We start from the raw sequence: 26,975 nt of genomic DNA, 5'->3' as shown, positions 1-26,975 counted from the left end.
CATTGCCGCCCTTACAAAAAGAAGAAAGGTGTGCGGTAACGCAACATTTTGGCCATTTGTCACGTTGTCGCATTGTCTCGCCTTGAATAACATTTGTTTTTTTTGCCAAAAGGCCACAATGTGATAATGCGACAATGTATCTTCTAGGATTCCATAGTAAATCAGATCCTAATAACAAAACTACTATCCCTCATGCTCACATTTTTCGGCAACGAGTACTTCTTGTAGAAGTCATTAAATGTGTAACGTGAACAAAACAGGCATAGAATTGTAAAATCATGTTGATATATATCCTCATTTAACAAAAACATAACGTTCTTTTATTTTCGTTTCAAGCTGATAGACCGTTTCTTAGCATTGACCCTGTGAGGGTTGAGGAAGGTTCGCCCTTCACATTGATATGCACGACGACAGAAAAATATATTTGGTACATCAACTGGAAGAGAAACGCCAAAGATATTTTCGGCTTGGGTCCAGATACGGGTTTGGCCAAAACAAATGATGACTTTGAGAGCTTGAAGAATCGAGTCGTGTACAGCATTAACCCAGGGAAGCAGTATAATGTGACCTTGACCTCTGTAACGGAAGCGGATCATGGGTCATCGTGGACGTGTCGGGTCAGAGGTGAAGACAGCAACTCGGTACTCCTGATGGTTGGAGATCTGCCTTTAGGTAATTGTCGCTCTGGTTTGGCTTCCCAACTCTTTCCTTGCAAAGTGAGGTCAAATGGGGTTTAACGTCGCGTCCAAAATTATTGCACTTATGTAGCGATGTGCATGCACCTGTGTGTGTGGCTGCTTGTACTAGTCCCGACTGATACTTATTTCATAGTGCTAGCCCACTGAGACACCATGCCGCAGATTAACATGAATAACCCTCTTAGGCACAGACATGCCGATCGGTCCTTGTTTTAGCCCCGTAATGCCAAGCGCCAGGCATGGTAACAATAAGTACCATCTTTTAACGCCTTTTTGTATGACGTCGCCGAGGATCGAATCGTATACAACTTTCTTATTTCTACACACAATGTAACCAAATTGTATAACATTCAAGTAGAGAGGATTGTATCTCCAACAGAATGTAAATTAAGAAATTCGACAAGGCATATGCACCGCCTAGCCATCGAAGAACGTGCCGGTTTTTCTAAGTTGCTATTTTTTACATTAACTGTAATGTTGAAGCTAACGCATGTGGCAAGTCAAGCGCCCTCGTCTGAAATCTAGATCTCCAATAATTCATATCATTGTAAAACAATGATACACGTATGTCATTTATGTCAAAGTATACATTCATTGTGAATTGTCTGTGAGTGTGATTTACCGATATAAATCCCGTTGAAATGGCCTGTGTTTTTTACCTCGAAACAAAACTGAGGAGGGAAGTGGTCGGGATTTCGAAAGAGTTCGTGCGCAGACTGTTTCAAAGATTATGTAACAATACGAACGACACTTTGGATTATGTATCTTGAAGAAATCCTGGTTAAGTCCATATATGTTTCAGTGTCATTAGTGATAAAAACAACATCGGGATGATTAACATCGGACAAAACATTTGAACATTTTCAAACTTTTTCGCCCATGGGAAAATATATTAAATTTTAAGTCCCCCCCCCCCAATTTTTTTTTCATTTTTTTTCTTCCTTAGTATGTACCTATGAAAACAGCATGTTGATTTTGGAAATACCTGTGCCCGAGACCGGTCACAGCATAGACAGTTTCTGGACAAAGTGGTTTCCAGAATTAAAATGGGACGTGTTTATATTATTTAAACTTGTTCAATAAACACAAGACTATGCATTCGTCTTGCTCCTGGACAAGATGTTCTTATAACAAATGACATTAAGGATACACATTAAACAAAAACACAGCGTTATCACTATCCTCTACTGCGGGGCACAGACGAATTTTGTCTGTTCGTATAGTAGTGACCAATGACGTTAATGTCAACAATTAAAAAAACCCAGTCCTGTAACGCCTAAGAAGAGATAGGCACTAGGGTCACTTTATGTCATCAAACAAAATGATGAAATGTGATATTAATACACACAAAAGGCCCCTTCTCTGGCAAAAAATAATTTATAGGACCAATTTTAGTCTTGGCAAGTATCAGTTAGATAGGCATGCAAACTTTCATTCCTGTCTATTCAGAAGTTTCTCAGAAAACGTGTCCCCATTTGACGCAGTATGGACTCAGTTGTAAGTCTGTAAAATATAATTTACGACACCAAGTTCCGAACTCACATGAGATCGTGACCAGTAACATCAGTGTGTAAATTTCATTTCTCTTACTCAAATAGTGTTTGAGAAAAATGACCCCCATTGAGAAGCGGACGGAAATAAATTAGACCTCATATCCATTGCAGGATGTTTGAAAAACGAACCCTACTTATGATAATATATTCCATTTTCTGAGTAGATTTATAATGTGTATTTGATCAAATATAGCAACATAATTAGATGTCAGTTACCTTGTACAATCACAGCATGTTACATGTACACCAGACCCACGAAATATACTATTTCAGTAAACTAATCATTGCGCCATTATCAGTTTCAATGGAAGGAAAAACAAATTGAAATCGAACTTTACAGCACATCGTATCCATAAGCGGTTAACCCATATGCAAAAAGGTATTGCTGTCATCATTGTAGAAGTTATGTTGATATTCTCAGTAGTGCACATCGACAGAAACGTGGGCCGAGGTACCACATGTGTTGCCGACCTCAACACAATTTGTTTACAATATGGCGTCAACTCACGTTTAGATGACGTGGCCACACTTTTGAAAAGGTTAGGCTATTTCATTCACACGTTCAGGTAGTTTGACCAATCACACGTGACTCCTCGTCATATCATATGATAGTGAGTGAGTTGGGTTTAACGCCGCTTTTAACAGTATTCCAGTTATATCACGGCGAGTCAGCTTAATGTGGGAGGAAAGCCCGAAGTGATCTGGTCTCGGACGTTTACCACTTCGGTGAAACCCACGAGCACGGGTATGGTGCTTACACACCTAGAAACATAATCGGGGCGAACCGGGATTCGAGCCCACAATCATAGGTTTCTGGCGTGCCCAAGGGAAGCAGCTCTGCATAGCGAATCGCGGCGCCTTAGACGACTGGGCCACCCGTATCCCCTAACATATGATAAAAAGCAGCAGTTATTTGTCGAAACGGGCGAGCATTTAGGACAACTGGTAGACAGAATTCGTGGCACAGCTATGGTGCGAACGTGCCCTGTCAATCACTTCGGGCTTGGTCATTCAATGTTTATGTGTTGATCATGAACTTTTAATAAACATTATACCACCTTTATATTAACGATCATAGATATCTTTCCATATCTTATTTGAATATTTTCTGTAAATAAGCATCATAAACAGAACGACAATCTGCATTCGCCTGATGTTCAAACATTGCAGAATATCGTCGAGAAGCGCAGTAACCATTTTACCTATCTCACCATATTTCACAATCCATAGCACTGTAAAAAATGTGAGTTACAGGATATTAAAGCTGAGATGATTAGGGTGATGATGGTTATAACTGTGCGCACTTTGTGTTCACAATCTCAATTCACAGTTTAAAGGGGACATTTTCACGGGACTATATGTGGTCCGTTGCACCAAAAGGGTTAAAGCTGGGATGATTGGGATGTGATGGTTAAAATTGTGCGTACTTTGTGTTCACAATCTCAATTCACAGTTTAAAAGGGACATACATTTTCACGGGACTATATATGGTCTCGTGGCACCAAAAGGGTTAAAGCTGGGATGATTGGGATGCTGATGGTTAAAATTGTGCGCACTTTGTGTTCACAATCTCAATTCACAGTTTAAAAGGGACATACATTTTCACGGGACTATATATGGTCTCGTGGCACCAAAAGGGTTAAAGCTGGGATGATTGGGATGCTGATGGTTAAAATTGTGCGCACTTTGTGTTCACAATTTCAATTCACAGTTTAAAAGGGACATACATTTTCACGGGACTATATATGGTCTCGTGGCACCAAAAGGGTTAAAGCTGGGATGATTGGGATGCTGATGGTTAAAATTGTGCGCACTTTGTGTTCACAATCTCAATTCACAGTTTAAAAGGGCCAACTGCACGGGACTATATATGGTTCCGTGTCACCAAGAGGGTTTAAGGTGAGATGATTGGGGTGATGATGATTATTACAATGACGTCACGATCAATTGACATCACTAATCTCTGTGCCACTAAAGCTGGTTAGCTGTACATTGTACACTGGTGACACTGGTTAATACTATTTACAAACCTTTATAGTTGGATGAATGATTTTGGAGGATACATTGAATCTCACCCTTGTGTCATTTTATATCAAATATATGAAAACTCGTCGATGAGGCCGCGTTTTAAAGCTTTACCGGGTCGTCTTCATATAGTCGGTATAAAAAGTAACTCGAGTGAGAATCTCTATGTATGAACCATACACTTGTACACTGACAGTTTCAACAACGGTTCCACCATCAACCATGGCTACTTCAACTAGTCCGACAACAACCATGACAACAACTATGAACGCGACAACTTCGACCAAATCGTCGACGACTACAAAACCATCATCTACCACAAAGACACACGTGGCTACATCGACGACCGTGGCATCAGAATCTACAGCAGAACGTTCAACTACAGCAGAAAGTTCAACTACAGCAGAAAATTCAACGTCAACCGAATCAACAGTACAGACCTTTGCCAATGGAACGTCCACACCTATGACAACTATCCCAATTAAACGAGGTGAGTGAGACTTTCCCCAGATCCATAAAACCAACAAATATTGGAGGGAGACTATGTTTCACGATAAGTCCCCCATTTCCAGACGAGGTCGTAATTCTTTGAAAGTAGGACTCTAAAACTTAGGACTTATTGCTTTGATCTTTGTCAGTGTCAATTATCTTCCTGGCTTCCATTGCTATCTCTATTCCTTTACCTATCAGTGCTAATTACTCCCTGCCTACCGTTTACCGTTTATCCTGCCTAGGGAAATTGTTTACAAGTGTTATTAATCTGCGTTTAACATGTTATGTTGAAAGTAATGAAATATTATCTGAAGCTCAAGCCGGATTCCGTAAAGGATACGCTACTGTTGATAATGTATCATTGAACTATTGAAATATTCAGGTAAAAAACTATTTGTGTTTTTGTTGATTTTCAAAAAGCCTTTGATAATGTGTGGAGGAACGGACTGTGGCTTAAACTTGTAAGCTATGGTATTTCAGGAAAATTATGTACTCTTATAAAGAATATGTGCAATGATATAAAGTCATGTATTTGTCTAAACGGTCAAATATCTGTTTTTTTCCACTGTGATAATGGTGTCCGTCAAGGAGAAAATCTGCCGCCTTTGTTATTTGCTATTTTTTTGAACGACATAGAAACCTATTTGCAATCTAATAATTGTGATGTTATCAACATTGGTACACTTAAACTTTTCCTTCTTTTATACGCTGATGATACGGTGCTCTTTTCTGAATCCCCTGAAGGTATACAGCACTGTTTAGATAATTTCGAGAAATACTGCACTGAATGGAAACTCAAGATAAATATGCGAAAAACAAAGGTTATTATCTTTGGCACTTCTGCAATTATTCTGCGTAAGAAAAAGTATGTTTTTAAAATTCATAATGTTGAACTAGATAATTGTGATTGTTACACGTATCTAGGTATAAAGTTTCACATGAACCGAAAATGTAACCAAGCCATAATATCTCTTAAGGAACAAGGACTTAAAGCTATGTATTATTTGTTATCCAAAGCTAGAAACTTAAATCTACCATTAGATTGTTTATTTATTGCGTTCGACCACATGGTTGTTCCAATTCTTCTATACTGTTGTGAAGTCTGGGGTTTTACAGACTTTTCTATCATTGAAAATGTCCACAAGTTATTTTTAAAATTAAGTTTAAGATTACGTAAGAGCACACCCACTTACATGCTATATGGCGAGACAGGTCGCCTACCACTCGATTTTATTGTTAAAAAACGAGTATTGGCCTTTTGGTGCAACCTGATATTGTCACAAAATGTAAATAAGCTATCTGTTGTTATGTATAAGACTTTATATCAAAAACACTGTAATAACATTTTTCATTCAACTTGGTTGTTATATGTCAAAAACATTCTGGATAGCTGTGGTTTAAGTTATGTTTGGCACAATCAGACAGTAAACAGTAAAGAGTTATTATTAAATCTAGTGGAACACAGATTAAAGGACCATTTTCTTCAAAATTGGCACAGTGCCCAAACGGCATCATCAAAAGGTTTATTTTATAGTTGTATAAAACCCAACTTTAGTCTAGAACAATACTTATCTTACAGTGTAAATATCTCCATTCCCTTGCTAAAATTTCGAACAACTAATCATTTTCTACCTGTAGAAACAGGGAGGTGGAAAAATATACCATTTGGAAGACGACCATGTCATTTATGCAATTCCTCTGTGGGAGGACCTGTCAGTGCTAATAACCCCCGGCCTCCCTTTTACCCATTGTCAATTGCCATTTACCTATCAGTTATAGTATTGTTAATAACCGTTAAGCCTCTAAACGATCTACGTATGTCTGTTTTGTTGATATTAAGGCGGCATTTGATAGGGTTAATCGCAATTGCCTTTGGTACAAGCTTATGTCTGTTGGTAGTCATGGTAAAATGATACACGCTGTACAAGCCTTATATATGGACGTAAAGTGTGCAGTTAAGCTCAATGGTTTTATCACTGAATCTTTTAATGTTACCTTGGGCGTTAAACAAGGATGCAAGTTATCGCCAACGTTATCTTCCGTTTATATTATTGATTTGGTGTTAGAAATGAATAAGTTAAACTGTGGCATACCTATTGAAAGTTCTGTGTTATCAGTTTTGTTGTATGCTGATGATATAGCCTTGTTAGCTGAAGACGAAGACTCGTTACATAAAATGTTAAATGTTTTAAATATATGGTGTCAAAAATGGCGTTTGGATATTAATTCAGACAAAAGCAAAATCATGCATTTCAGAAACAAATCTGTGGCTAGATCTGAGCGAGTATTTGTATGCGGCAAATCTATTATTGATTATGAAAGCTCTTACAAATATCTTGGTTTAACTTTTAATGAGCATTTAGATATGCACAAAACAGTCCAGGTACTGTGTAAATCGGCTAGCAGAGCTCTTTCTGCGTTGTATTCAAAGTTTAAACACGCGGGTGGCATGTCTTACGAAGTATTTAACAAGCTTTATAAAGCTCTTGTAGAACCTGTTCTTTTTTATGGTGCTGGCATTTGGGGTTTAAATAAGTATAAGGAAGTGGAAATAATTCAAAATAAGGCTTGTCGTTTGTTTCTAGGCGTAAGAAAAAATGCCCCAGTTACTGCTATTAGGGGGGACATGGGCTGGTGTTCTGTGAAAGTGTCACAGCACGTTGAATGCTTTAGATTATATTTTAGAATTCAGAATATGCAGGCCCATCATCTCCCTCTTATCATTCATAATTGGTCCAAAATCCGATCACAATCCTGGGATAAAAAAACGTAAACACTATAATTTGTCATATTTACCTTATTGTGGATACAGCATTAAACAGTGTGTTGACCGTGTAAAGTGTTTCTTAACTGCTGAAGATTGTGATATGTGGTATACTGCGCTTTGGAATGACAAGAATAATCCAAATGGCAATACATTACGCACATACAGAATGTACAAATCATCACCTACTGCTGAGCCTTATTTATGTCATGGACGTTTTAGAGATCATCGAAGACTTTTAGCATCCTTTCGATGTGGTATTTTACCTTTACATGTTGAGACCGGCCGCTACGCCAAGCCACCTACCCCACTGTTGGATAGGACTTGTAAATATTGTCACGCCAATCCTACTAATGATCATGTAAATTATGTTGAAGATGAATGTCACTTTTTAGTAGAATGTCCATTTTATGATGATTTAAGATACAACTTAGCTAAAGAAGCAACTTCAGTAGATAAAGCATTTCATTATATGAGTGGTTTAGAAAAGTTTATTTTTATTATGAACGAAGAATCGCTCCAATGTATTTTAGCCAAATCAATTTACAACATGGTTAAAAGAAGGCAATTTCATTTTAAGCCAAGTATGTATGTATGTATGTATGTATGTATGTATGTATGTACGTATGACGTGGTGTGTGTGTGTATGCACGCACGCACGCACGCACTCGGGGAGCGGGGGCGGCGCAACGCGGTGGGGGGAGTTAAGGGGGAGCGCACTGTTTAACTTAGGACTTTCGAAGTCAGTTGCCCTGTATCCTGGCATACTTGTGCGCTCCTCACTGAAACCGCCCACGGCCGTGCTCCGCGCCTGCATCACGAGGTATGTATTTATGTATATGTGTCTATGGATGTATGTATATGTGCGGTGTATGTTTAGTATGAGTACGCGCCTCCGTGTGGCTGAAAAGTAGCTTCACGTAGGTATGTGTCCGTGTGCTACATTTTTTTATTCTGTTTCAACTGAATAGTTTTATGATTGATATGTTTTATAGTGTCTCGTAGGTCATATTTGGCCGGATGTTATATTTTACTGTTTTGTATATATCTTATCACGAAGTGTATATAACATGTGCCACTTTAATAAACAATATTCTCTCTCTCTCTGTCTCTCTCTCTCTCTCTCTCTCTCTGATAATTTAGTCCTGGCTTCCATACTCTCAGTGCTAATTGACCCCCGGCCTCCCGTTTACCTGTCAGTGCTAATTGACCCCGGCCTCCCGTTTACCTGTCAGTGCTAATTGACCCCGGCCTCCCGTTTACCTGTCAGTGCTAATTGACCCCGGCCTCCCGTTTACCTGTCAGTGCTAATTGATCATGACCCCGGCCTCCCGTTTACCCATTGTCCATTGACATTTACCTATCATGGATTATATAGTCCTGGCTTCCATACTGTCAGCGCTAACTACTGTAAAGTGTTGGCTTCTAATGTCTATTGCTAATTGCCTATCAACGTCAATTATCTGTTTGGCGTCCCTTGTCAAGTTTCCACCTTTATTACTTTTGTTGTTCTTGTACAGTCAAGTCCCGTTAATCCGACATGGTTGGTTGCATATGATTATGTCATATGATTTCTATACCTGTCAAAAATACCATAATATCAGAAACACTATGTACTTCTACACACATGGGTATGATTTAAAAACGGTATTACATGGCAATAGTTCAGTTAGCAGTTCTACAAACATGACTATTCTTAAATCAGTTCACGATTTCATTGTCAAAAGCAAAAGATTCGAGTAGCTTAATTTTATGCATGTAGTAAAGGAAAACTGCTATATCTTATTTCACAGACACCACTTGTATTGGCTTCATATATTTCATTTGTGCATTTACTATGTTTATGTTTAGCACTATTTTACATATAATCTGATATATAACCAGCTGTTGTAAAGTTATTACCTGGAGAGGTATTTACATAAGCAAGTTTTGCTTGTTTACCGATCCAGATTTCTTTTGAAATAAAAATATGTTTAAACCATATGATTATGTCGGATAAACGAAATTAAGTAGTATCAAAGTTCGCGATCGAAATCGGACAACTACACGATAAATAACGACACAAACGCGTAATAAAAAATAAAAATGAAATATTCATATTGTTTGGTTACAATGTTTGCGGAATGTTCATGGAACCTATAAAACTCAACACAAAACTGATATCGTAAAGCTTAAGAAAGCTGCTTTCTAAGTGGCTAACTTCCTGTTAGGCAATTATTGGAATCCTAGATTCACTAACCCCCCCCCCCCCCCCCCCCCCCCACACACACACACACAGCGTTAGCTTAATTTGTATCATGTAATAGTATTGTGTACATGCCATGATAGGCAGGTCGAAAACAAAATCCCAAATCACTGATACAGTTGATTGTTATTACAAAACTATATTTAGTCTTTTTTCTCATTTCAGCCGCCCGGAATTCAACGTCTCCCGCTACCACCAGCAGCCCAAACTTTGACTTCGCCTTGATAGCAGCGGGAGTCATCGGCGTCATCATCCTTCTGGCCGTGGCCTTCTGCATCGCTGTAGTCGTCAGAAGACGCCGGAGGGATTCCTACATGTGATGGTCACTGAAAAACCGAGACATTTATGTGATGCTCTGATTAGACGTTCATTATTACTATTTAGTGCTACTGAGGAGGAGCGTTTGTGTGTGATAGCTAATGGGGATGAAATGTCCCCCCCCCCCCCCCCCCCCCCGGCTTATGTTGGTTTGTTGTGTAACGCCGCACTCAGCAATATTCCAGCTATATGACAGCGGTCTGTAAATAATCGAATCTGGACCAGACAATCCAGTGATTCACACCATGAGCATCGATCTACGCAATTGGGATACGATGACATGCATCAGCCAAGTCATCAAGCCTGACCACCTGATCCCGTAAGTTGCCTCTCACGCGTACGGGAAGCAAGGGTTGCTGAAGACCTATTCTGACCCGTATCTTCCCTGGCGCCACAGGCTTGTGAATATATCTTACAATTTAACAAAACATTTCGGTTATAGAATAGTTAATAATTAAAGATTATTAGCCGAGTGTGTTTTCGTGTCGTAAATATCATATAGTCGTAATATATATTTTATTAATTATGTGAGCTTTGTGCCAGCGTATTATACATATTGTTTTTATTTCCTTAAGACATATTGCTATTCATTATAATCACTTTAGAAACTGCTTTTGAATACAAAGCCTGAATGAGAACCTCATTTATGATATAATACCATGTTAGCCATGTTTGTGTAACATTCGCCCATCGACAAGCCACTGACGAATGTTAAGCGGAATTTAGGATTCCAATATTCCAATATCCGGTCAAACAACCCAACACTTGAATAAATGTTTACACTTTAAGTTTTAGAGTACTACTTTCAAATGATTATGACCTCGTCTGGAAATGGGGGCCTTATCTTGAAACATAGTCTCCCTCTAATACGTGTTGGTTTTATAGATCTGGGGCAAGTCTCACTCACCTCGTTTAATTGGTAAAGTTGTTCATGGGAGTTAACGTTCCCTGGTCAAAGTACTCGATCCACTTTAGTCTTTTACTTTATTTCGCAAAATTTCTGCGCAGAATGTTTGTACATTTTTACTTTTCCCGTAGCTACGCGGTGACTGTTGGTAAAATAGCAGCGTAGCTCGGCAGAAACTCTGCGGAGTATCTGCGAAACTAATGCCCTTTTATGGGACCAATTCGTTTTATGACCCCCGGGCGTCGGCACAAGCGTAGTGTTGGAAGACAAGTTATACTTGCACATTGGTGATTGGAAGCAGAAGTTTGACTGTCCCGAGAGCAGACGAGGCAAGGGAGGTAATAAACTTCGACACTTCAAGTCTGACTTCGGAGCTGAATCATAATTGACATGTGACATACCAAGGAGCTATAGGCAAGACCTCCCCTTGTTCAGATGTGGAGCAGTAACCCCCCCCCCCCCCCCCCCCCCCCCCCATATAGATACTGGACGGTACTGCAACAAACCGGTTTAAGAACGAACCTGGTTAAACTGCCCGGGTTCTGTGGAGGATGTGATGCATGTGTTACTCCAATGCATTTAACAATAGATATTTTACACTATGTTGTCAGTTTTATCCTGATTTTATTACAGCCCCTGGCGAAGAAAAAATTAAAATTTTCATGTCTTGCCCGAATATTATGAAAGTTTGTGCCAAAACCTGCTGGTATCTTCGATTTTAGTGGTACGTGTCTGTTTAGATAGTATGGATGATTACATTTTGTATGATATTTTATACTAAATATTATATAATTACGTCTCTCATATTGCCGTAAGGGATGACGAGGTTTATATATCGTTTTTATCTGTGCCTGAGGTGAGACGAAAATAAAATATTCTGTCTGTCTGTCACATCCAATATGGTTACTGTTTTTGACTATTCATATTCTAACTAATTTCATTCATAATACCACACCATTAAAGTGCTCCTGGAACTGACTTCACATGTTAAGTACAATAGATTGAACGAGAAGAAATCGTGAACTGCACATTGATCATTCAGTTAATGTCTCTTTTAGCCGCTCCGTTTGTATTGTGTGCATTGCACAAAAAAGGATTTTGTCTGTCATCTTGCAGATTTAGACACATAATGTGTTCATTCGAATTAAAAACGAGAATAATTGATTATCAAGAATATATATTATGTAGTTAAAAGTTAGACATATACATGTACATGCGATCCAGGTCCATTGGAACGAAATTTAGAACGGCTGTATAAGTTTTCAATTTGGTAAATACATGTAGGTTTGTTAAAATATGATTATAAAACGAATTTCTTTTGAATTCTTTTCATTCAAAATGTCTTCGAAAATTAAATTATGCTTGAGAAGTAGAGCTGACTTGATGGGAAATGTGACGTTAGCCAGCTGAGACTGTACATGTGGACACACAGTTGCACCGACTACAGCATACATGTAGGCTCTTTGTTCAAGCAGGGATATACAGGGAATGCGATTTAACAATTCTCTACGAACTAATTACATGTTTCGATGTCACCAGTTGGTGTCCTCCCATTAGTTAGACGTCCCAATAGTTAGACAGCTTATAACAACACTTTAAACGGTTGGGTGCACACTAATCCTTATGCTTGTTACCTCAGACTTTAAAATGGAATAGTCCAGATAAGATCTGACAATCAAAGGAAAGCAGCTTTAAATAGATACTTTAATATTATACTTAACATTTAATGACACTTTACATTTGATAAATTTTATACAGTTTGTAACAACACTTTGTGACAGTTTTTGGTAATGTACACTTTACATTTAATAACTTTTACAGTTTATTTATCCCAGACGAAGCAAGTGTGCTATGTGACAGAGGTCTGTTGAATCGCTCTTGAACTTCTGTCTTCAGTTGTCGAAAAAGCCGGCCATAGGTTGTTGCTTGGCGATCTGGCAAAAGGGCGAAAACTAGAGGGAAGGCGTTGGGACCAACTCTGGCATGAATGATGTATACTTGATCCCATAAACCTGGACATGCTGTGAAGGTACCATCCATGTAAAGGGTGTCAGCTTCCTGGCGTGCTTGTATCTGTTCTGCAGAAGAGAACGCCAGGATCTTGTCATCGTCGCCGTCGCTGAACAGTAGTAAGGGACGTCCATCTGTTGTCTCTGACCATTTGTCTTCAATGTCTACTGCTGACCGCGACCTGGGTAACACTGGAATGTAACGCCTGAACAAGAGCAAAGGAACAGTTACACATATGTTACATGAAATATTGATAATGATTTCATTAACTTGAAATGTTTAAGAGCGAAACAAGTTATGTGGGACCTAAAACAAGAGAGTAAATTCTAACCAAGTCAAAAATATGGGATGATATTTACCTGTAAAGTGCACCTTTCACGCTCTGAAATGTTGGCATCGCTGGCATGTTGGCTTCATCTACTTGAGTGACTTGCTCCTCGTACAATGCCTGCATCTGTGTGGTTTCTTCTCGCGCTCTTTTACGAAGATTGCAGACAAAGTTCACTCTGGTTTCATCTTCAGGCGGATGGTTATGTTCCGACTGATTGCAAAGAAAGTCACCGACAGTCGTACATTTCCCATTGCTCGTCTTGACGACACATCTCCAATGTGTGCAGGTTTGCCTCTCGCGGTTTCTGTTGTAAATATATCCATCTAATATCAACTGCTCACTTCCACGCCGAGAGGTGAGGTACTCTACTTACCTTAAACCAACCATATCGATACTGATAATAATACGTACCCCAAGATCAATTTTTTTGTTTGATGAGTAGATAATCTAAACTCAACTCCTTCAACTGATCATACAGTAAGACAATTAAGCTACTCCATAGTTTACATAGGAAATCTCATGCCTATTGAACCTGTGCTGAGAGTAAGGTAATTTAGGTTAATTAAACGAAATTATAACATATATACTCCCTAAACTGTGAGTCCCCTATCCCTACCCAGTACTTTAATCTAATTAGGACCGATCCATTACACCTGTAGGTATATTCCCTCTTTGCCCGAATAAACATGTCTAACAATTGGGACGTCTAACTAATGGGACGTCTAACTAATGGGATATAACCCACCAGTTCTGCGTTCTGAGATACAGTGATGTAAGTATTAATACTTACACAATTAACAATACATGTAGATATTAAAGTAAAAGAAGTAATATAAACTCTCTGCTAATGTATATTTGCTAATTATTCGATGGGGTAAGAATCGTAAAGTGTATGACTAGACCCGATGAAAACAGTACTAGTGCTATTACATGACAAGAGAAAATTCTAACGAGCAGATTAATTAGAGAAAGTGACCTCATGTAAATCAGAGCTGTCCATAAAATGCCAATCATATTAATAGGAGGGAACCAGTTTAAGTTTTGTTTGTTTGTTGTTTAACGCCGGACTCGGCATTATTCCAGCTATATGACGGCGGTCTGTAAATAATCGAGTCTGGACCAGACAATCCTGTGATTGATGTGATCAAGTTGTATACAATAGTATATCAACTACAATTTGCTGCAAAAAGCTCTCAATAAAAGTGCCAATCATATCAATAAGAGGCAACCAGTTTAAGTAATCAAGTTTTATTCAATAGTATATCAATTACAATTTGATAGAGATACGCGTAAGGAGGTTTAAGGAGCGTACACACAACTAGTGAATAGTATTGCTCCGTGTGTGAAAGCGATAGTGAGAGATATTGTCACAAGTTGTACAGACTTGGTATATCAGTGTACACGTTAAAACACTCGGCCATATATGACCTACGAGTCATAAAAACATAATGAAATCACAGATCAGAGTTATTTGCCCCTGGACAGCGTAAGACGTGTTTCGCTCGTCTCCCTCACGATTGAAAACAAATCTGAAATAATCGGCTCACCGAGTGACCATCCATTGAAAATAACGACACATGTGTGTGAAATTCTGTCTAAAGATCAGTTTTAAAGGGGCAGTTTTATCTTGGATTTGAAAGTATTGAAGGCCTAACGTTGGAATATGGCGAATATGAATGAAGATGTCGATTTTGTTGAAAGTGTGATGTCGCAACCTCGCGTTGTTGAAAGTGAAGAATGTCTAAGTTAACCTTCAGCTGCCTAAAGGCGAAAACATGAAATACAGACTTACATTTAATGTGTCAACCAACGGTGAACTCATGGATGCAACTTCGTGCCCGTTGTTGGGAGGAAATAGTCCAGTCGACGGTACGAACGTACGACAAGCAATCACAAACGAAGAGCTTCTCACTGCAATCAACGGTATGAGATCTTTTCTCAGTGAACAGTTGGCAGAAAATGAAAACAGAGTTCACACAACTGCTGACCGAAGTTCTTTAACAGGAAACGGAAAAGTTGAAAAAAGACCTTGACGCCAAAATTGTTAGTTTCAGTGAGATGATTAAGCTGGTTGAAAAATCCCAAGAAAATGCAAATCAAAGTAGTATGAAGGAAATAGACACTTCCGAAAAGAAATTTAATGTTCTTGAGACACAGTTCGCCGAGGTGGTAAAAAGGTCCGGTAAAGACAGAGACCGAACGTAGCATTGTTTTGAGAAATTTACCCGTTGACAGCCTTGAACTGACAGACAGGTCGGGGAAAACCCCCAACTGGTGACAATGAACTTAACTGGTGTCAATACCCCTAACTGATAGAATAAACTGGCCCTGTGTGGCTTTAAAAAACATGCGATTTTTGTCCGTGCGCATGAAGGAGGGTATAAAATACATGTCAATGTTCATTACGAAAACTTCTTTCATTCGTCGATTTTTATAACATTACCCCGTTTGTTGCTCAGGTTATTGTGAATCCGAGTAACCCTACGCCATTTGGAGACACACTCCATGCTTTGAATTAGTCAAAAACACTACATTGAAAGTAAATAATTACCTGAAATGTCAACCCCTGTCTCTGTCCACCATGCTTCCTCCCCTGCCGCGCCACCTACAGTCCTGACAAGGGAGGTAACGCCCAAATCGTGTGCCAACGCCCACTAAAACTATGGAAGACAATACATCGTCGCAGAAATGAATGCAGCGTTCGTAATTTGGACACATGGTTTTACGGCGCTTGCCTTGGATTTAAAGTTTGGAGTATTATTTTCAAATGTCCTTTTGGATGCCAACAATAGGCCATGAAAGAAAACAAGTGTAAACAATATAACATTGTAATACTATTTATTGTAATGTTAGAGGTATATATCTTAAAATTACAACATGGGCGAAAAATGCAGTTGCAGCGAGCATGAAATCTTTTCTCAAATTGAAGATTTCCAAGGGTACATAATAAAATCAAGAAAAGTCGCCAAAAAAGTTGAAGAGGAACTAAAAGAGCTAAAGTACCTTCAAGAGGAACTAAAAGAGCTAAAGTACCTTCAGCCAGATCAACCTACTTGTGTACTGCCTGTGCGAAGTATACAACTGAAAAAATAATCTCCATTCCTGAGACAAACTGAATGAAAACGTACAAAGTGTTTTGGATCATTTGTCAAATGATAACCTGTCGGAGTAGGAACTCACTTGTTTGTCACGTGGCCTTGGCACCTACATCCATTCCCAATTAGAAAATGACAAAAAAGAAGTTAGAGATCAATATAAAATCTTCCCATTTTTATGACAATTTTAACATTCATGATCAGGACTGGGTGAAAAGAAGAAATGTCCTCTTGTTGACATTCTTTCGTGTATAAGTTTCTCACACAGTTAAGGATACCGACACTTTTCAATCTTCCAAGAAAACTGTCATGTGAGCAAGATGTGTTGAATTCCTATATTGTGCTGTGCTTCCCACAATCATCACGCCGATATCATTTGCAATTTCAGTACTCACTTACTTCATATCTGGTAGCAAACACTGTGTTAATATACTTAATTCAACCTCACCCTGTGGTTCCTATCCATCCCTTACATCCTGGTTGAAGGTTGGCACGGAAACACCTCTCGTAGCCCCTAAAAAGGCTCTTTAGCAGTTTTCTTTGATAATGACCAAGTTATTGGTAGATCCTGGCATGTATCAATAAATCATAGACCAAAATGCAGTGTCATGACAAACATTATGTACATAAATGACCCCAGCAGTGAAATCCAATGTTGTCCCCAATTATCACCAATCGCTTGGTGACAAATATGTAATTTGGGCTATGATATGGCACAAGCTTTGGATGATGCTAGTAAGAAGTTTCATTCTTCACTAGTTGATTCATTCTTGGAAAGCAGGTTGGAAATAATTGACAGCTTGACGTGTAGAAATGGTTTGTTCAGTGACAATATTGGTGAATGTACACATTCATTTTCCAGTCGTTCCTTTAAATAAAGGATAATCCTTATGATGTTGTAACCTCTGGCCATCCAATTATTCAACCTGAAATTCGTTTGGGTGATCCAGCCATGGTCAATCCTGCATCATATGATAGTTCCTCAAACTGTTCTGTATAAGATATGTTCAGATAGTGACTTCGGTAATAGTAGAAAGTGGCTAGTTCTCCGATGCGATGGTTTTCCTTACAATGTATTTTGCCGAATGCTTTCTAAATGTTACAAATGTCAAGCTTGTCAGGCTATTTTCAAAAAGGGCTTGTAGGGCTTGAGTGGGCACTGTGGTATTGAGCACCGCAATGATGATGTTGTTGTGGATTCCAGTCACCCACTTTACAAGCATAGTTTGGTTGTACCTGGGGCAGGACACATTGAGATGAATGATGTGAGGGCAATTTTCAAATTTCTATGGTGGCCATTTTTACAACATGTCGCAAAGTTGCTTGGCTTCTCTGCTCCAGCTGCTGTCAATATGGCTTAGTCAGCCACCAACCACCACAAGTCTTGGGAAATACTCCTTATATTTCTATATGATTCCTCTGACGAACTTCTGTATAGTTTCTTACTGTCAAAGGCATCGGAGCATCATTTGTGCATTTCATGCTTGGCTGAAGCAACATAAAAACCCCAATGTCGAATTCGTGTCCATCATTCCATTATTCATGCATTGGTAGAATAGGTCTTCAGCAACCCATGCTTGCCGTAAAAGGTGACTATGCTTGTCGTAAAAGGCGACTGACGGGATCGGGGGTCAGGCTCGCCGACTTGGTTGATGCATGTCATCGATCCAAATTGCGTGGATCGATGCTCATGATATTAATCACTGGATTGTCTGGTCCAGACTCGATTATTTACAGACCGCCGTCATATAGCTGGAATATTGCTGAGTGCGGCGTTAAACAACAAACCAACCAACCAACATCGTTCTGCTGTTAGGAGAAACAACAGCCAAGCAATGATACACAGCCGGGATTCATTTTGCAGTCTTTTTTATGCAATGAATAACACCTCCTATCAAGAAATCGTTCTAAGAGATGAAATTATGAGATTACAAGCCCCACCAGAAATTGTCACGTATCTTCATCAGTGCGAGGTAATTTCACCCTCCGGTCATCACAGTAAAGGTGAAGGCGGTGACTCTGTATTGGAGAATCACAACAGAAAAGTGAAAATGTGGATGCCTCCAGGTGTACCCACAGGTGATGCATGGCTGAGGAGCTGCAGAAATCTTCCCAAATTGGAACAGGTAAGAAATGGTCAAGCACGTATCCCACACACTACTTATAGGTTCATTTGGCAAGGGTTATGGGTAATTTAAAGCGGTATAAATAGAATATAAGAAATACACATGAATAACTTAACTATAATCAGAATGAAGTAAATTATACTATGCCGTTATGTACATAACGGTGTATAAGTGTTATTTTTTTTATTCATAGCAATCTGTAGTAAAAGTATGTACTTTTAAATGTACACAAGCTCACATATGCAAAATGTATTATGCAAAATAACAACTTTCGTTTTTTTAGTAATACTTGTAATGCACAATTATTTTTTATGGGACAAAAATAATAAAATTCATTATATTAATCTTCATTTTATTTACACCTTACAGTTTCGTTATGATCGAGGCATAGACAGGTGATGTTTAGTAAATCACCAACTTTCCTCACGTAAATGCCGATACATTCACAATGCACCCAATAATTGCAAATCGATTTCTTATCGTCACAACCAATCCACATGGCATTATTGTCCTCAGTGCACTCAGTGTACTGTGACACAAACATGACAAATAGTTTGGTTATGACTGCTTTGTTTCTGTTTACGTCTTTTGCTGGACCTTTTTTGGGGTGTGGTGTCAGTTGTCGTTTCAACCGTGAGAGTCCTTGATTGGGGGTTAGTGGTAGAAGGCGAGGGTTGGGGGTTTGAAGTCGAACGTACAGTGTTTGAAGTTGGAAGCGGTTCAGGAGATGTTATGGTACTGACTTGAGAGGGTTTTGAAATTGGTGCAGCCAGAGTTTGCGATAGATGTGTGGGTTTCGTTAAAAGAATCGTTTCATTGTTAATTGGAATACGTTTGTTCAGCTTAAAAAAAAGAAGAAAAACATTGCTATATGCATATTTCCGGTACATTAAACCTACATAATGTGTTTTAAATTGACTTAAAACTTGGTAAAATTGATCATAGTATATCACAACATGTGAAATACCTTTGGGACCCATTGATACCCCGGGGTGCCACCTGAAGGGGATCACTTGCATCCGATCCTTTTATCTCCAAGTAGGCTTCAACCACCTAAAACATACTCTATAATCAATCATGTTGGATCACAGATGAAAACCAACATACTGATGGCAGTTGGTGCTGAGTTATCATTTCAAACAGTCACTGACAATTCCCTGTCGCCGGAGATAGCAGGGTGGAGATCCTGGCTTAGACAAAGCCAGGATTTAGAAACGAGCCCTTGCACACCGCATCTAACTGGACTGGACAACAATCACGTGTTAGATCCCGATGTAATGCAGTGGCTCGTCATTGCAACAAACAACAGGAGAAAATATAGTAACTGTTATTAATATATACGCCATTCTCTCGGTCTCTCTGTTCCCCCTCTCTCCCTCTCTCTCCCTCAGACACACACACGCACACACACAGAGATTATTTTTTTGTGTTTATTAGGAAAATAGTGACATTTAGTAAATAGTAAATTATTTCAGAGAAATAATGATTAAGGAGAACCTTTTAGAAAAGGGTGGAAGACCCACACTGAAGAAACTCTTCATTTCGCCACAAGATCGCACAGAGTCGGAAAAGCCCACCAAAAATGAAAATAGCACAATTGGTGGAAAGCATCCAGAAGACACTTAAAGGCATTCCGGTTTGTTTTAGGGGTTATACAGACGTATTAAAATGTGGCAATATTCAGTAAAATTATTTCTTTAAATTTCATATTTGTAGTTTACATCATAATGTACTATGATATATGCCTTTGGAAACCCATTAAATCAATTCATTATATAGAAACTTCATTTACAGAGTACTGATGACATCCACTACCACACGCAACAGAAATGCGTTGAGTAATTTCCTTATGGGAATTGACGATTATATACAGGAGGATGAGGATGAGCAAGACCTAGAAGGTCAGTAATAATTCTGCCATTGATTCCTCTTTGTTAATTTTGTTAATTTGGGCGTTACCTCCCTTGTCGGACTACTGGTGGCATGGCAGAGTAGGAGGTGATGTTGAAATTGGGTTTAACGTCTCGTCCAAGATTATTGGACTTATATTGCGACGTGCATGCACACGTGTATGTGTGTGTGTGGCTGCTTGTACTAGTCCGGACTGATGCTGATTTATAGTGCTAGCACACTGAGATACCATGCCGCAGTTTAACATGGATACCCTTCTCAGACACAGTATACTGACTCCAACCGACAAGTCCTCGTATTAGCCCCTTATTGCCGATCGCCAGACAGGGTAACAATAAGTACCATTTTTTAAACGTCTTTTGGTATGACGCGGCCGGGGATCGAACGCTCTACCATTTGGCCACGGTGACGGTCGGCAGAGTAGGAAGCATGGGGACGGAGAGAGGGGTTGACAAAGTACATTTCAGGTAATTTTCGACTTTCAATGTAGTGTTTTTGACTGATTTAAAGCATAGAATGTTTCCAAATGGCGGAAGGGTACTCGGTTTCACAATAACCTGTGCAACAAACGGGGTAATGTTATAAGAATCGTTGATAGAAAGAAGTTTTCGTAATGAACATTGACATGTATTTTATACCCACCTTCTTGCGCCATGTAGTACAGACAACGCACGGACAAAAATCGCATGTTTTTTTATAGCCACACAGGGCCAGTTTATTCTATCAGTTAGGGGTATTGAGTGTATTGACACCAGTTGGGTTCATTGTCACCAGTTGGGGGTTTTCCCCAACCTGACAGACCCTAATGTCATCTGTCAGAATGTCAGTCACACACTTTCCAACGGATTGAAATTGACAGATGCTCGTGCAAACCGTGCAATCCGGAAGAAACGGAACACTTGATATAGTTGATCAGTAGAGTAAAGTACTCCAGAAATGCATTGATCAGCAAGATCAGGAGAAGAAACTTTCATGGCAAACGAAGTGTTTCTGTCAAGGAGTAGGACAGGCTGCAGCCTGGGTTTGGGGATTGTGGAGGATGGACAAAAAGTGCATCAAGTAATAAACAGTTTAGGGATTCTATTCGGCGTGATTTGGACTATGATGTTTACGGTGTTTGTTAGACTTTCTAAAGCATCGAGAGAATATAGTGGTAGACGGATAGACTTGGATCGCGAATAACCGGCGTGATATTGATGTATGAGCCAAACGAGGGTCTGGAGGGGTGAGTGCCTTTTTAAGAAAAACTCAATTTTTAGATAGTTTATTGTTGACATTTTAGACACTGATCACGATGATATTATTTGGTTTAAAACTTTAATTCCACACAGATGCTGATTATAATCTTATGTTATATATGTGCTATTTGCCTCCCACTTTGTCGAGTGGACAACATGACGCAGAACAATATTCTGAGACTTTGTTGGAGCAAGTGGGTACCTTCCCCCAAGTAAGTGCTGTCCCTCACAGCAATATCAGTAAAACAAAAGGTAAATCCATGTATAAACCCAATTGGTGTGAGGTCCTCCAATCCAAAGGGGGTTCTTTTTGTTTATCCGAACAGGATTTGTTGAAAAAAATATCATTTTTAAGAAAGAAACTGTTAAAACAGAAATATGCCTGAACGAAAAGTTTTTGATAAACTGCATCGTAACTATAAACGCTCGTATCAGCTGCAAGAACAACAGCGCCTGCTTGATAAATATAAACATCATGACAGCCCCGAATTTTGGAAAGTTATTGGCAAAATAGGAATTGCTGGTGATAGGCTAAACTCTATCCCATGGGAGGTAATTCATGGCGGAAGCGTGATCACAAACAAGGAGGATGTTCTTAATATTTTGAATTTAAATTACAGCAGTTTATATAATGCTGATCCATTAAGTACGTTTGATGATGCTCATTTTCAGAAAATTAAATCTGAAATTAACAGCGACACAGTAGAATATCCTCCCTTCGATGCACGTGTCCTAAATGTACCAGTATCTGGTGAAGAGGTTGTAAACAGGCTGGGGATGCCCCTGAAATGAAGGAAATGGGCCCATATGAGGGAACACCCCCAACTGAAAAAGAGGTGAAAATTCCACCTTGCGGCGTCTGAAAAAAACGTCGCTAGATGGTAAGTCACTTTTGATTAGTACGGTACTACATTCTCCACTATGCAACACATCCCGACACGAACACGTGCCTCGGCTCTTGCGCTGATAAACATTTAGAAAAAGACATTTCCTTGTTTTACAACACCTCTGACCTGTCACATTGCTATTATGCTACGATACAACTCACAATTGACATCAGAAGAGCATTAATATCCACTCTCAACACACACTGCCCTTCCGGAAACGATGGGCGCTCATATCACTCGCCAACTGCGAAAAAGCACTCGTCGTCAGAGATTTCAGAAACCATGGTGGACCGAAAGGGACATAATTCTAATACAATGACAAGGCAGTTAACCCTGCACGCATGTCATGATTTAGGGATAAAAAATGAAAGCGTGCATTGGAAAGTTTTTATTCAAATAAAACAATGTAACTCCACAAATATATTTACAAGTTAATGAAAGAACGTATAAAAGTACAACACACTATTTACTGCATTGGGTACACTGGTGATTAAAGTGTTCGCTCTTCACGCCGAATGGGTACAATGTGTGAAGCCCATTACTGGTGTCCCCCTGCCGTGATATTGCTGGAATATTGCTAAAAGCGTTAAAACCATACTCACTCACTACTGCATTGGCAGGTTAAACGTCAACACACACGTACAGGTAATAAACATTTTAAAGCTGCATGTTTATCAAACAGATGTATTACCTACGAGGGCAAACATATTGGGGTTCATAAAATTCATATGCGCCCTAGGGTCATATCACGTCACGAGACAACAGTGTATTGTTTACGTCATCCGGACTGCACCGTTAACGTCATGCGAATGATATTGTGAGGTCGTCGCAGCTGAAGATTGATGACTTGATTCGACAAAATGTGGTTCCGCTGCTGACCTGCTGTCTTAAACACTAAAATTCGGCTCTGTATGTAGACACTCGTGCCTAAATTCCTGTATTTCTTTCGCTCTCGCTCGGGAAATATCGCAATTTAGACACTCGTGTCGTAAACATAATATGACATGAACACTCATATAATATCCTCCATATATGATTGATTGTACTTACCCAGCAAACCCGTGAAGATCCGGGTTAGAATAGGTCTTCAGCAACACACGGTTGTCGTAAGAGGCGAATAACGGGATCCTGTGGTCAGGCACGCTGACTTGTGTGATGCATGTCATCGTATCCCTATTGCATGGATCGGCGTTCATGCTGTCAATCACCAGATTGTCTGGTCCAGACTATTATTTACAGACCGCAGTATATAGCTGGAATAATGCTTAGTGTGGCATTAAACAACAAACAAAACCATAAACAAACTTACCCAGCACAGTATAGGCAGGTTCCTCGGGGTGTGTGGCTGCTGTAGCTGCTGTAGCTGCAGCTGCACCCGAGGACGTTATGACGTCACTGAGATGAAATAATACAAATATATACACACATATTTAAAGAGGACTGTGTCTTCATTTACTATGTATACCACAGTACCACTATTAAGTAGCGATAATTCAGTGGCTGCGATAAGCAATAAATGCAATTCTCCAAGTGAAGATGTGACCAATAGATAGTGTCACGATTGCATCCACAGTTATAGCAGCGTGGAATGTGTGAGTGAGTGGGTAGTTTTCATCATGAGTCTTGACATGCTTCACAAGAGGATCATCAGACAAATAAATGTGTGCATACGTGCGCATTACAATTCTATCATTGATAGCCTCCGGGTTAGTTAAACAACGCCCTCCCATTATAATTGGTATAATATACTAAGCGATTGAGGGAAGAGCGAGGATGCTGGGATCTATTGTCTGTCATGATTCTTCATGTGAGTTCGTCCAATCAACAACACAGAAAGAATACGAAAGGACGGGTACAGCATAGGTATTTGTGGCTTTGACTTTATTGTGACCGTTCAGCTCTGGATGTGTGAGTGAGTGGGTGTGTTTTTGTCAAAGGTAGCATTCATCCAGATACATCACAGCAGAGCGATACAACTGTATCAGACCTTGCAGTTCAGTTGTCGATACCTTCTCCATCAGGTCACGGTGACACACAATCAGCCAGGTCACACACTGCTGCCACACAGTCCTCATAAGCCGGCTTGTAAATGGGGTTCTAGCTGTAGTGACCTGTACAACCCGGGATTCCGGATACACTAGGATCGTAACAATGTGATTGCTTGGACATGTTAACGGTCACCACAGACAACTGGTTTTGTAGACTGTGTTGTTTACAACCGTAATACGAACACGTAACACACAGCACGATAGAAACTTGATGTTGAATACGTGGGAACAAAATATAACATGATTTCTCCTTTATGCAACCAACGGTTTCTCGAGTCTTTTTCACTCGCCCTGGAACCACGGAAGGTGCATCAATTATTTAACGGTCTAAGTAGTACCTGTAGTATGTATGTAATGTCCCATAGAAAGTAAGTGAGTGAGTGAGTGAGTATGGCTTTACGCCGCTTTTAGCAATATTCCAACAATATCACTGCGGGGGACACCAGAAATGGGCTTCACACATTGCACCCATGTCGGGAATCGAACCCGGGTCTTCGGCGTGACGAGCGAACGCTTTAACCACTAGGCTACCCGACCCCCATAGAAAGAATTACCTTGATCATAGTAGCTGTGTGTAGGTTGGCTACTGGACATGTTTGTGGCCGACTAGCTGAAGTGAGTGACCTCTGTTGCATCGCTATTGGCAACACCTGAACAATTATGTGAATAGTTAACGTTAGTTATTCAAAGAGTATCTACCGCATCCGTGTAGTGGGTAAAGAGTCTGCCTGGAGGGTAACCACCCCCGCCCAAGATCGCTACATCCGACTGCGCCACCTTCGTGAAAGGACGACCACAGCCATCTCAACCTCATTGCAAATACCCGGCCTGCGCAGAATCTCCAACCAGACCGTACGAAACCGTTTAAGAGTAGCAGGTCTACTAACAAGACGTCCTGTTCGACGCGTCATATTGAGTCGACAACGTCGTCAACAACGACTGCATTGGTGTCGTCAACACAGGGTATGGCCTCAACCGCGATGGAGAGTTGTCAGGTTCAGCGACGAATCATGAGAACATTACGCCGGAAACTGCGTACAGGAAGTCGTCAGGTTTGGTGGGAGTAGCGTTATGACGTGGGCGGCTATCGCTCATCATGGTAGGACAGGTTTGGTCCATATCCAGGGCAATCTTACGGCTCAACGATACATCAACGAAATTCTCCTACCACACGTCCTTCCAATTGCAGTCAACGGCAACGGTGTATTCCAGCAGGACAACGCTCGACCGCATACAGCACGGATCACAAGAGCCTGTCTACACAACAACAACGTTGATGACCCCCCTTGGCCCTCTCGATCGCCGGATTTGAACCCGAAAGAGCACCTGTGGGATGAATTGGATAGACGGTTACTCCGACGTCAACCACTACGCCAGACGTTGCAGCAGTTGGCTTTTGCGTTGCAGGCTGAGAGGGCTACCATTCCCCAGGATGTGATTCGCATACTCGTCTCTTCCATGGGCAGATGTCAGACCGCTATCGATTCCAACGGGCGACATAAGCGTTATTGATGGTAGCTGACCTTCACCTTGGATTTTTCCTATGTACTGATAACTGAGGTGAACGAAAATCACCAAGAGTTCTCTCCACAACATTTTGGCACAATAACTTGTAATGTAGTTTTATTCCTCACACAAATCTGGCTTTGCGTTTCTTTTTTTGAAGAGTATATATGTGGAATGGTACATTGCAGTAGTTTAATTATAAAAAAATATGTTGAATATTTCTGAGTGCTGCAGTAAACGACAAACAAAGCATGTGTTCTAAAATCTCTTCCTTCTAGCAATTGGTGTGTCCTTTTTTGTAATATTTTAAAAGTCTCCAAATCATGTTTTGTTAATATTGCTGCCATTATCAAGTTAGATTTAATAATAATGATGTTGTGTGTATTGTGTACATGATAACATACGCAATTGGTGAGTGAGTTGGGTCTAACGCTGCTTTATACAGTACTTCAGTTATATCACGGCGTGTCTAACGCTGCTTTATACAGTACTTCAGTACTATCACGGCGTGTCTAACGCTGCTTTATACAGTTCTTCAGTTATATCACGTCGTGTCTAACGCTGCTTTATACAGTACTGTAGTTATATCACGGCGTGTCTAACGCTGCTTTATACAGTTCTTCAGTTATATCACGGCGTGTCTAACGCTGCTTTATACAGTACTTCAGTTACATCACGGCGTGTCTAACGCTGCTTTATACAGTTCTTCAGTTATATCACGGCGTGTCTAACGCTGCTTTATACAGTACTGTAGTTATATCACGGCGTGTCTAACGCTGCTTTATACAGTTCTTCAGTTATATCACGGCGTGTCTAACGCT

General features: G+C 39.9%; 1 protein-coding gene and 1 long non-coding RNA gene across 2 annotated transcripts in view; one reads left to right on the top strand and one right to left on the bottom strand.

Moving 5' to 3' along the window:
- Nucleotides 1-10,212, top strand: part of LOC124122810 (cell wall protein RBR3-like) — an 11,853-nt gene extending 1,641 nt beyond the window's left edge. Inside the window, exons 2-4 of the mRNA XM_048398407.1 lie at nucleotides 337-672; nucleotides 4,473-4,766; nucleotides 9,943-10,212. Coding sequence (XP_048254364.1) covers nucleotides 337-672; nucleotides 4,473-4,766; nucleotides 9,943-10,097 — 785 coding nt within the window. The 3' untranslated portion in view covers nucleotides 10,098-10,212. The remainder of the gene's footprint in view (nucleotides 1-336; nucleotides 673-4,472; nucleotides 4,767-9,942) is intronic.
- LOC124122815 lies at nucleotides 10,017-15,938 on the bottom strand. Its single transcript, XR_006859223.2, has 3 exons — nucleotides 15,895-15,938; nucleotides 15,136-15,254; nucleotides 10,017-10,103 (listed from the first exon to the last, which is right to left on the bottom strand). It is a non-coding gene; the product is annotated as an uncharacterized LOC124122815 (long non-coding RNA).
- Nucleotides 15,939-26,975: the final 11,037 nt, after the last annotated feature.

This window comes from Haliotis rufescens, unplaced genomic scaffold (genome assembly GCF_023055435.1).
Source record: "Haliotis rufescens isolate VD_foot unplaced genomic scaffold, xgHalRufe1.0.p SCAF_18, whole genome shotgun sequence".
Taxonomy (NCBI): Eukaryota; Metazoa; Mollusca; class Gastropoda; order Lepetellida; family Haliotidae; genus Haliotis; species Haliotis rufescens.
Note: the sequence above shows the minus strand (reverse complement) of the source record. Positions and strands in the feature narration are given on the sequence as shown.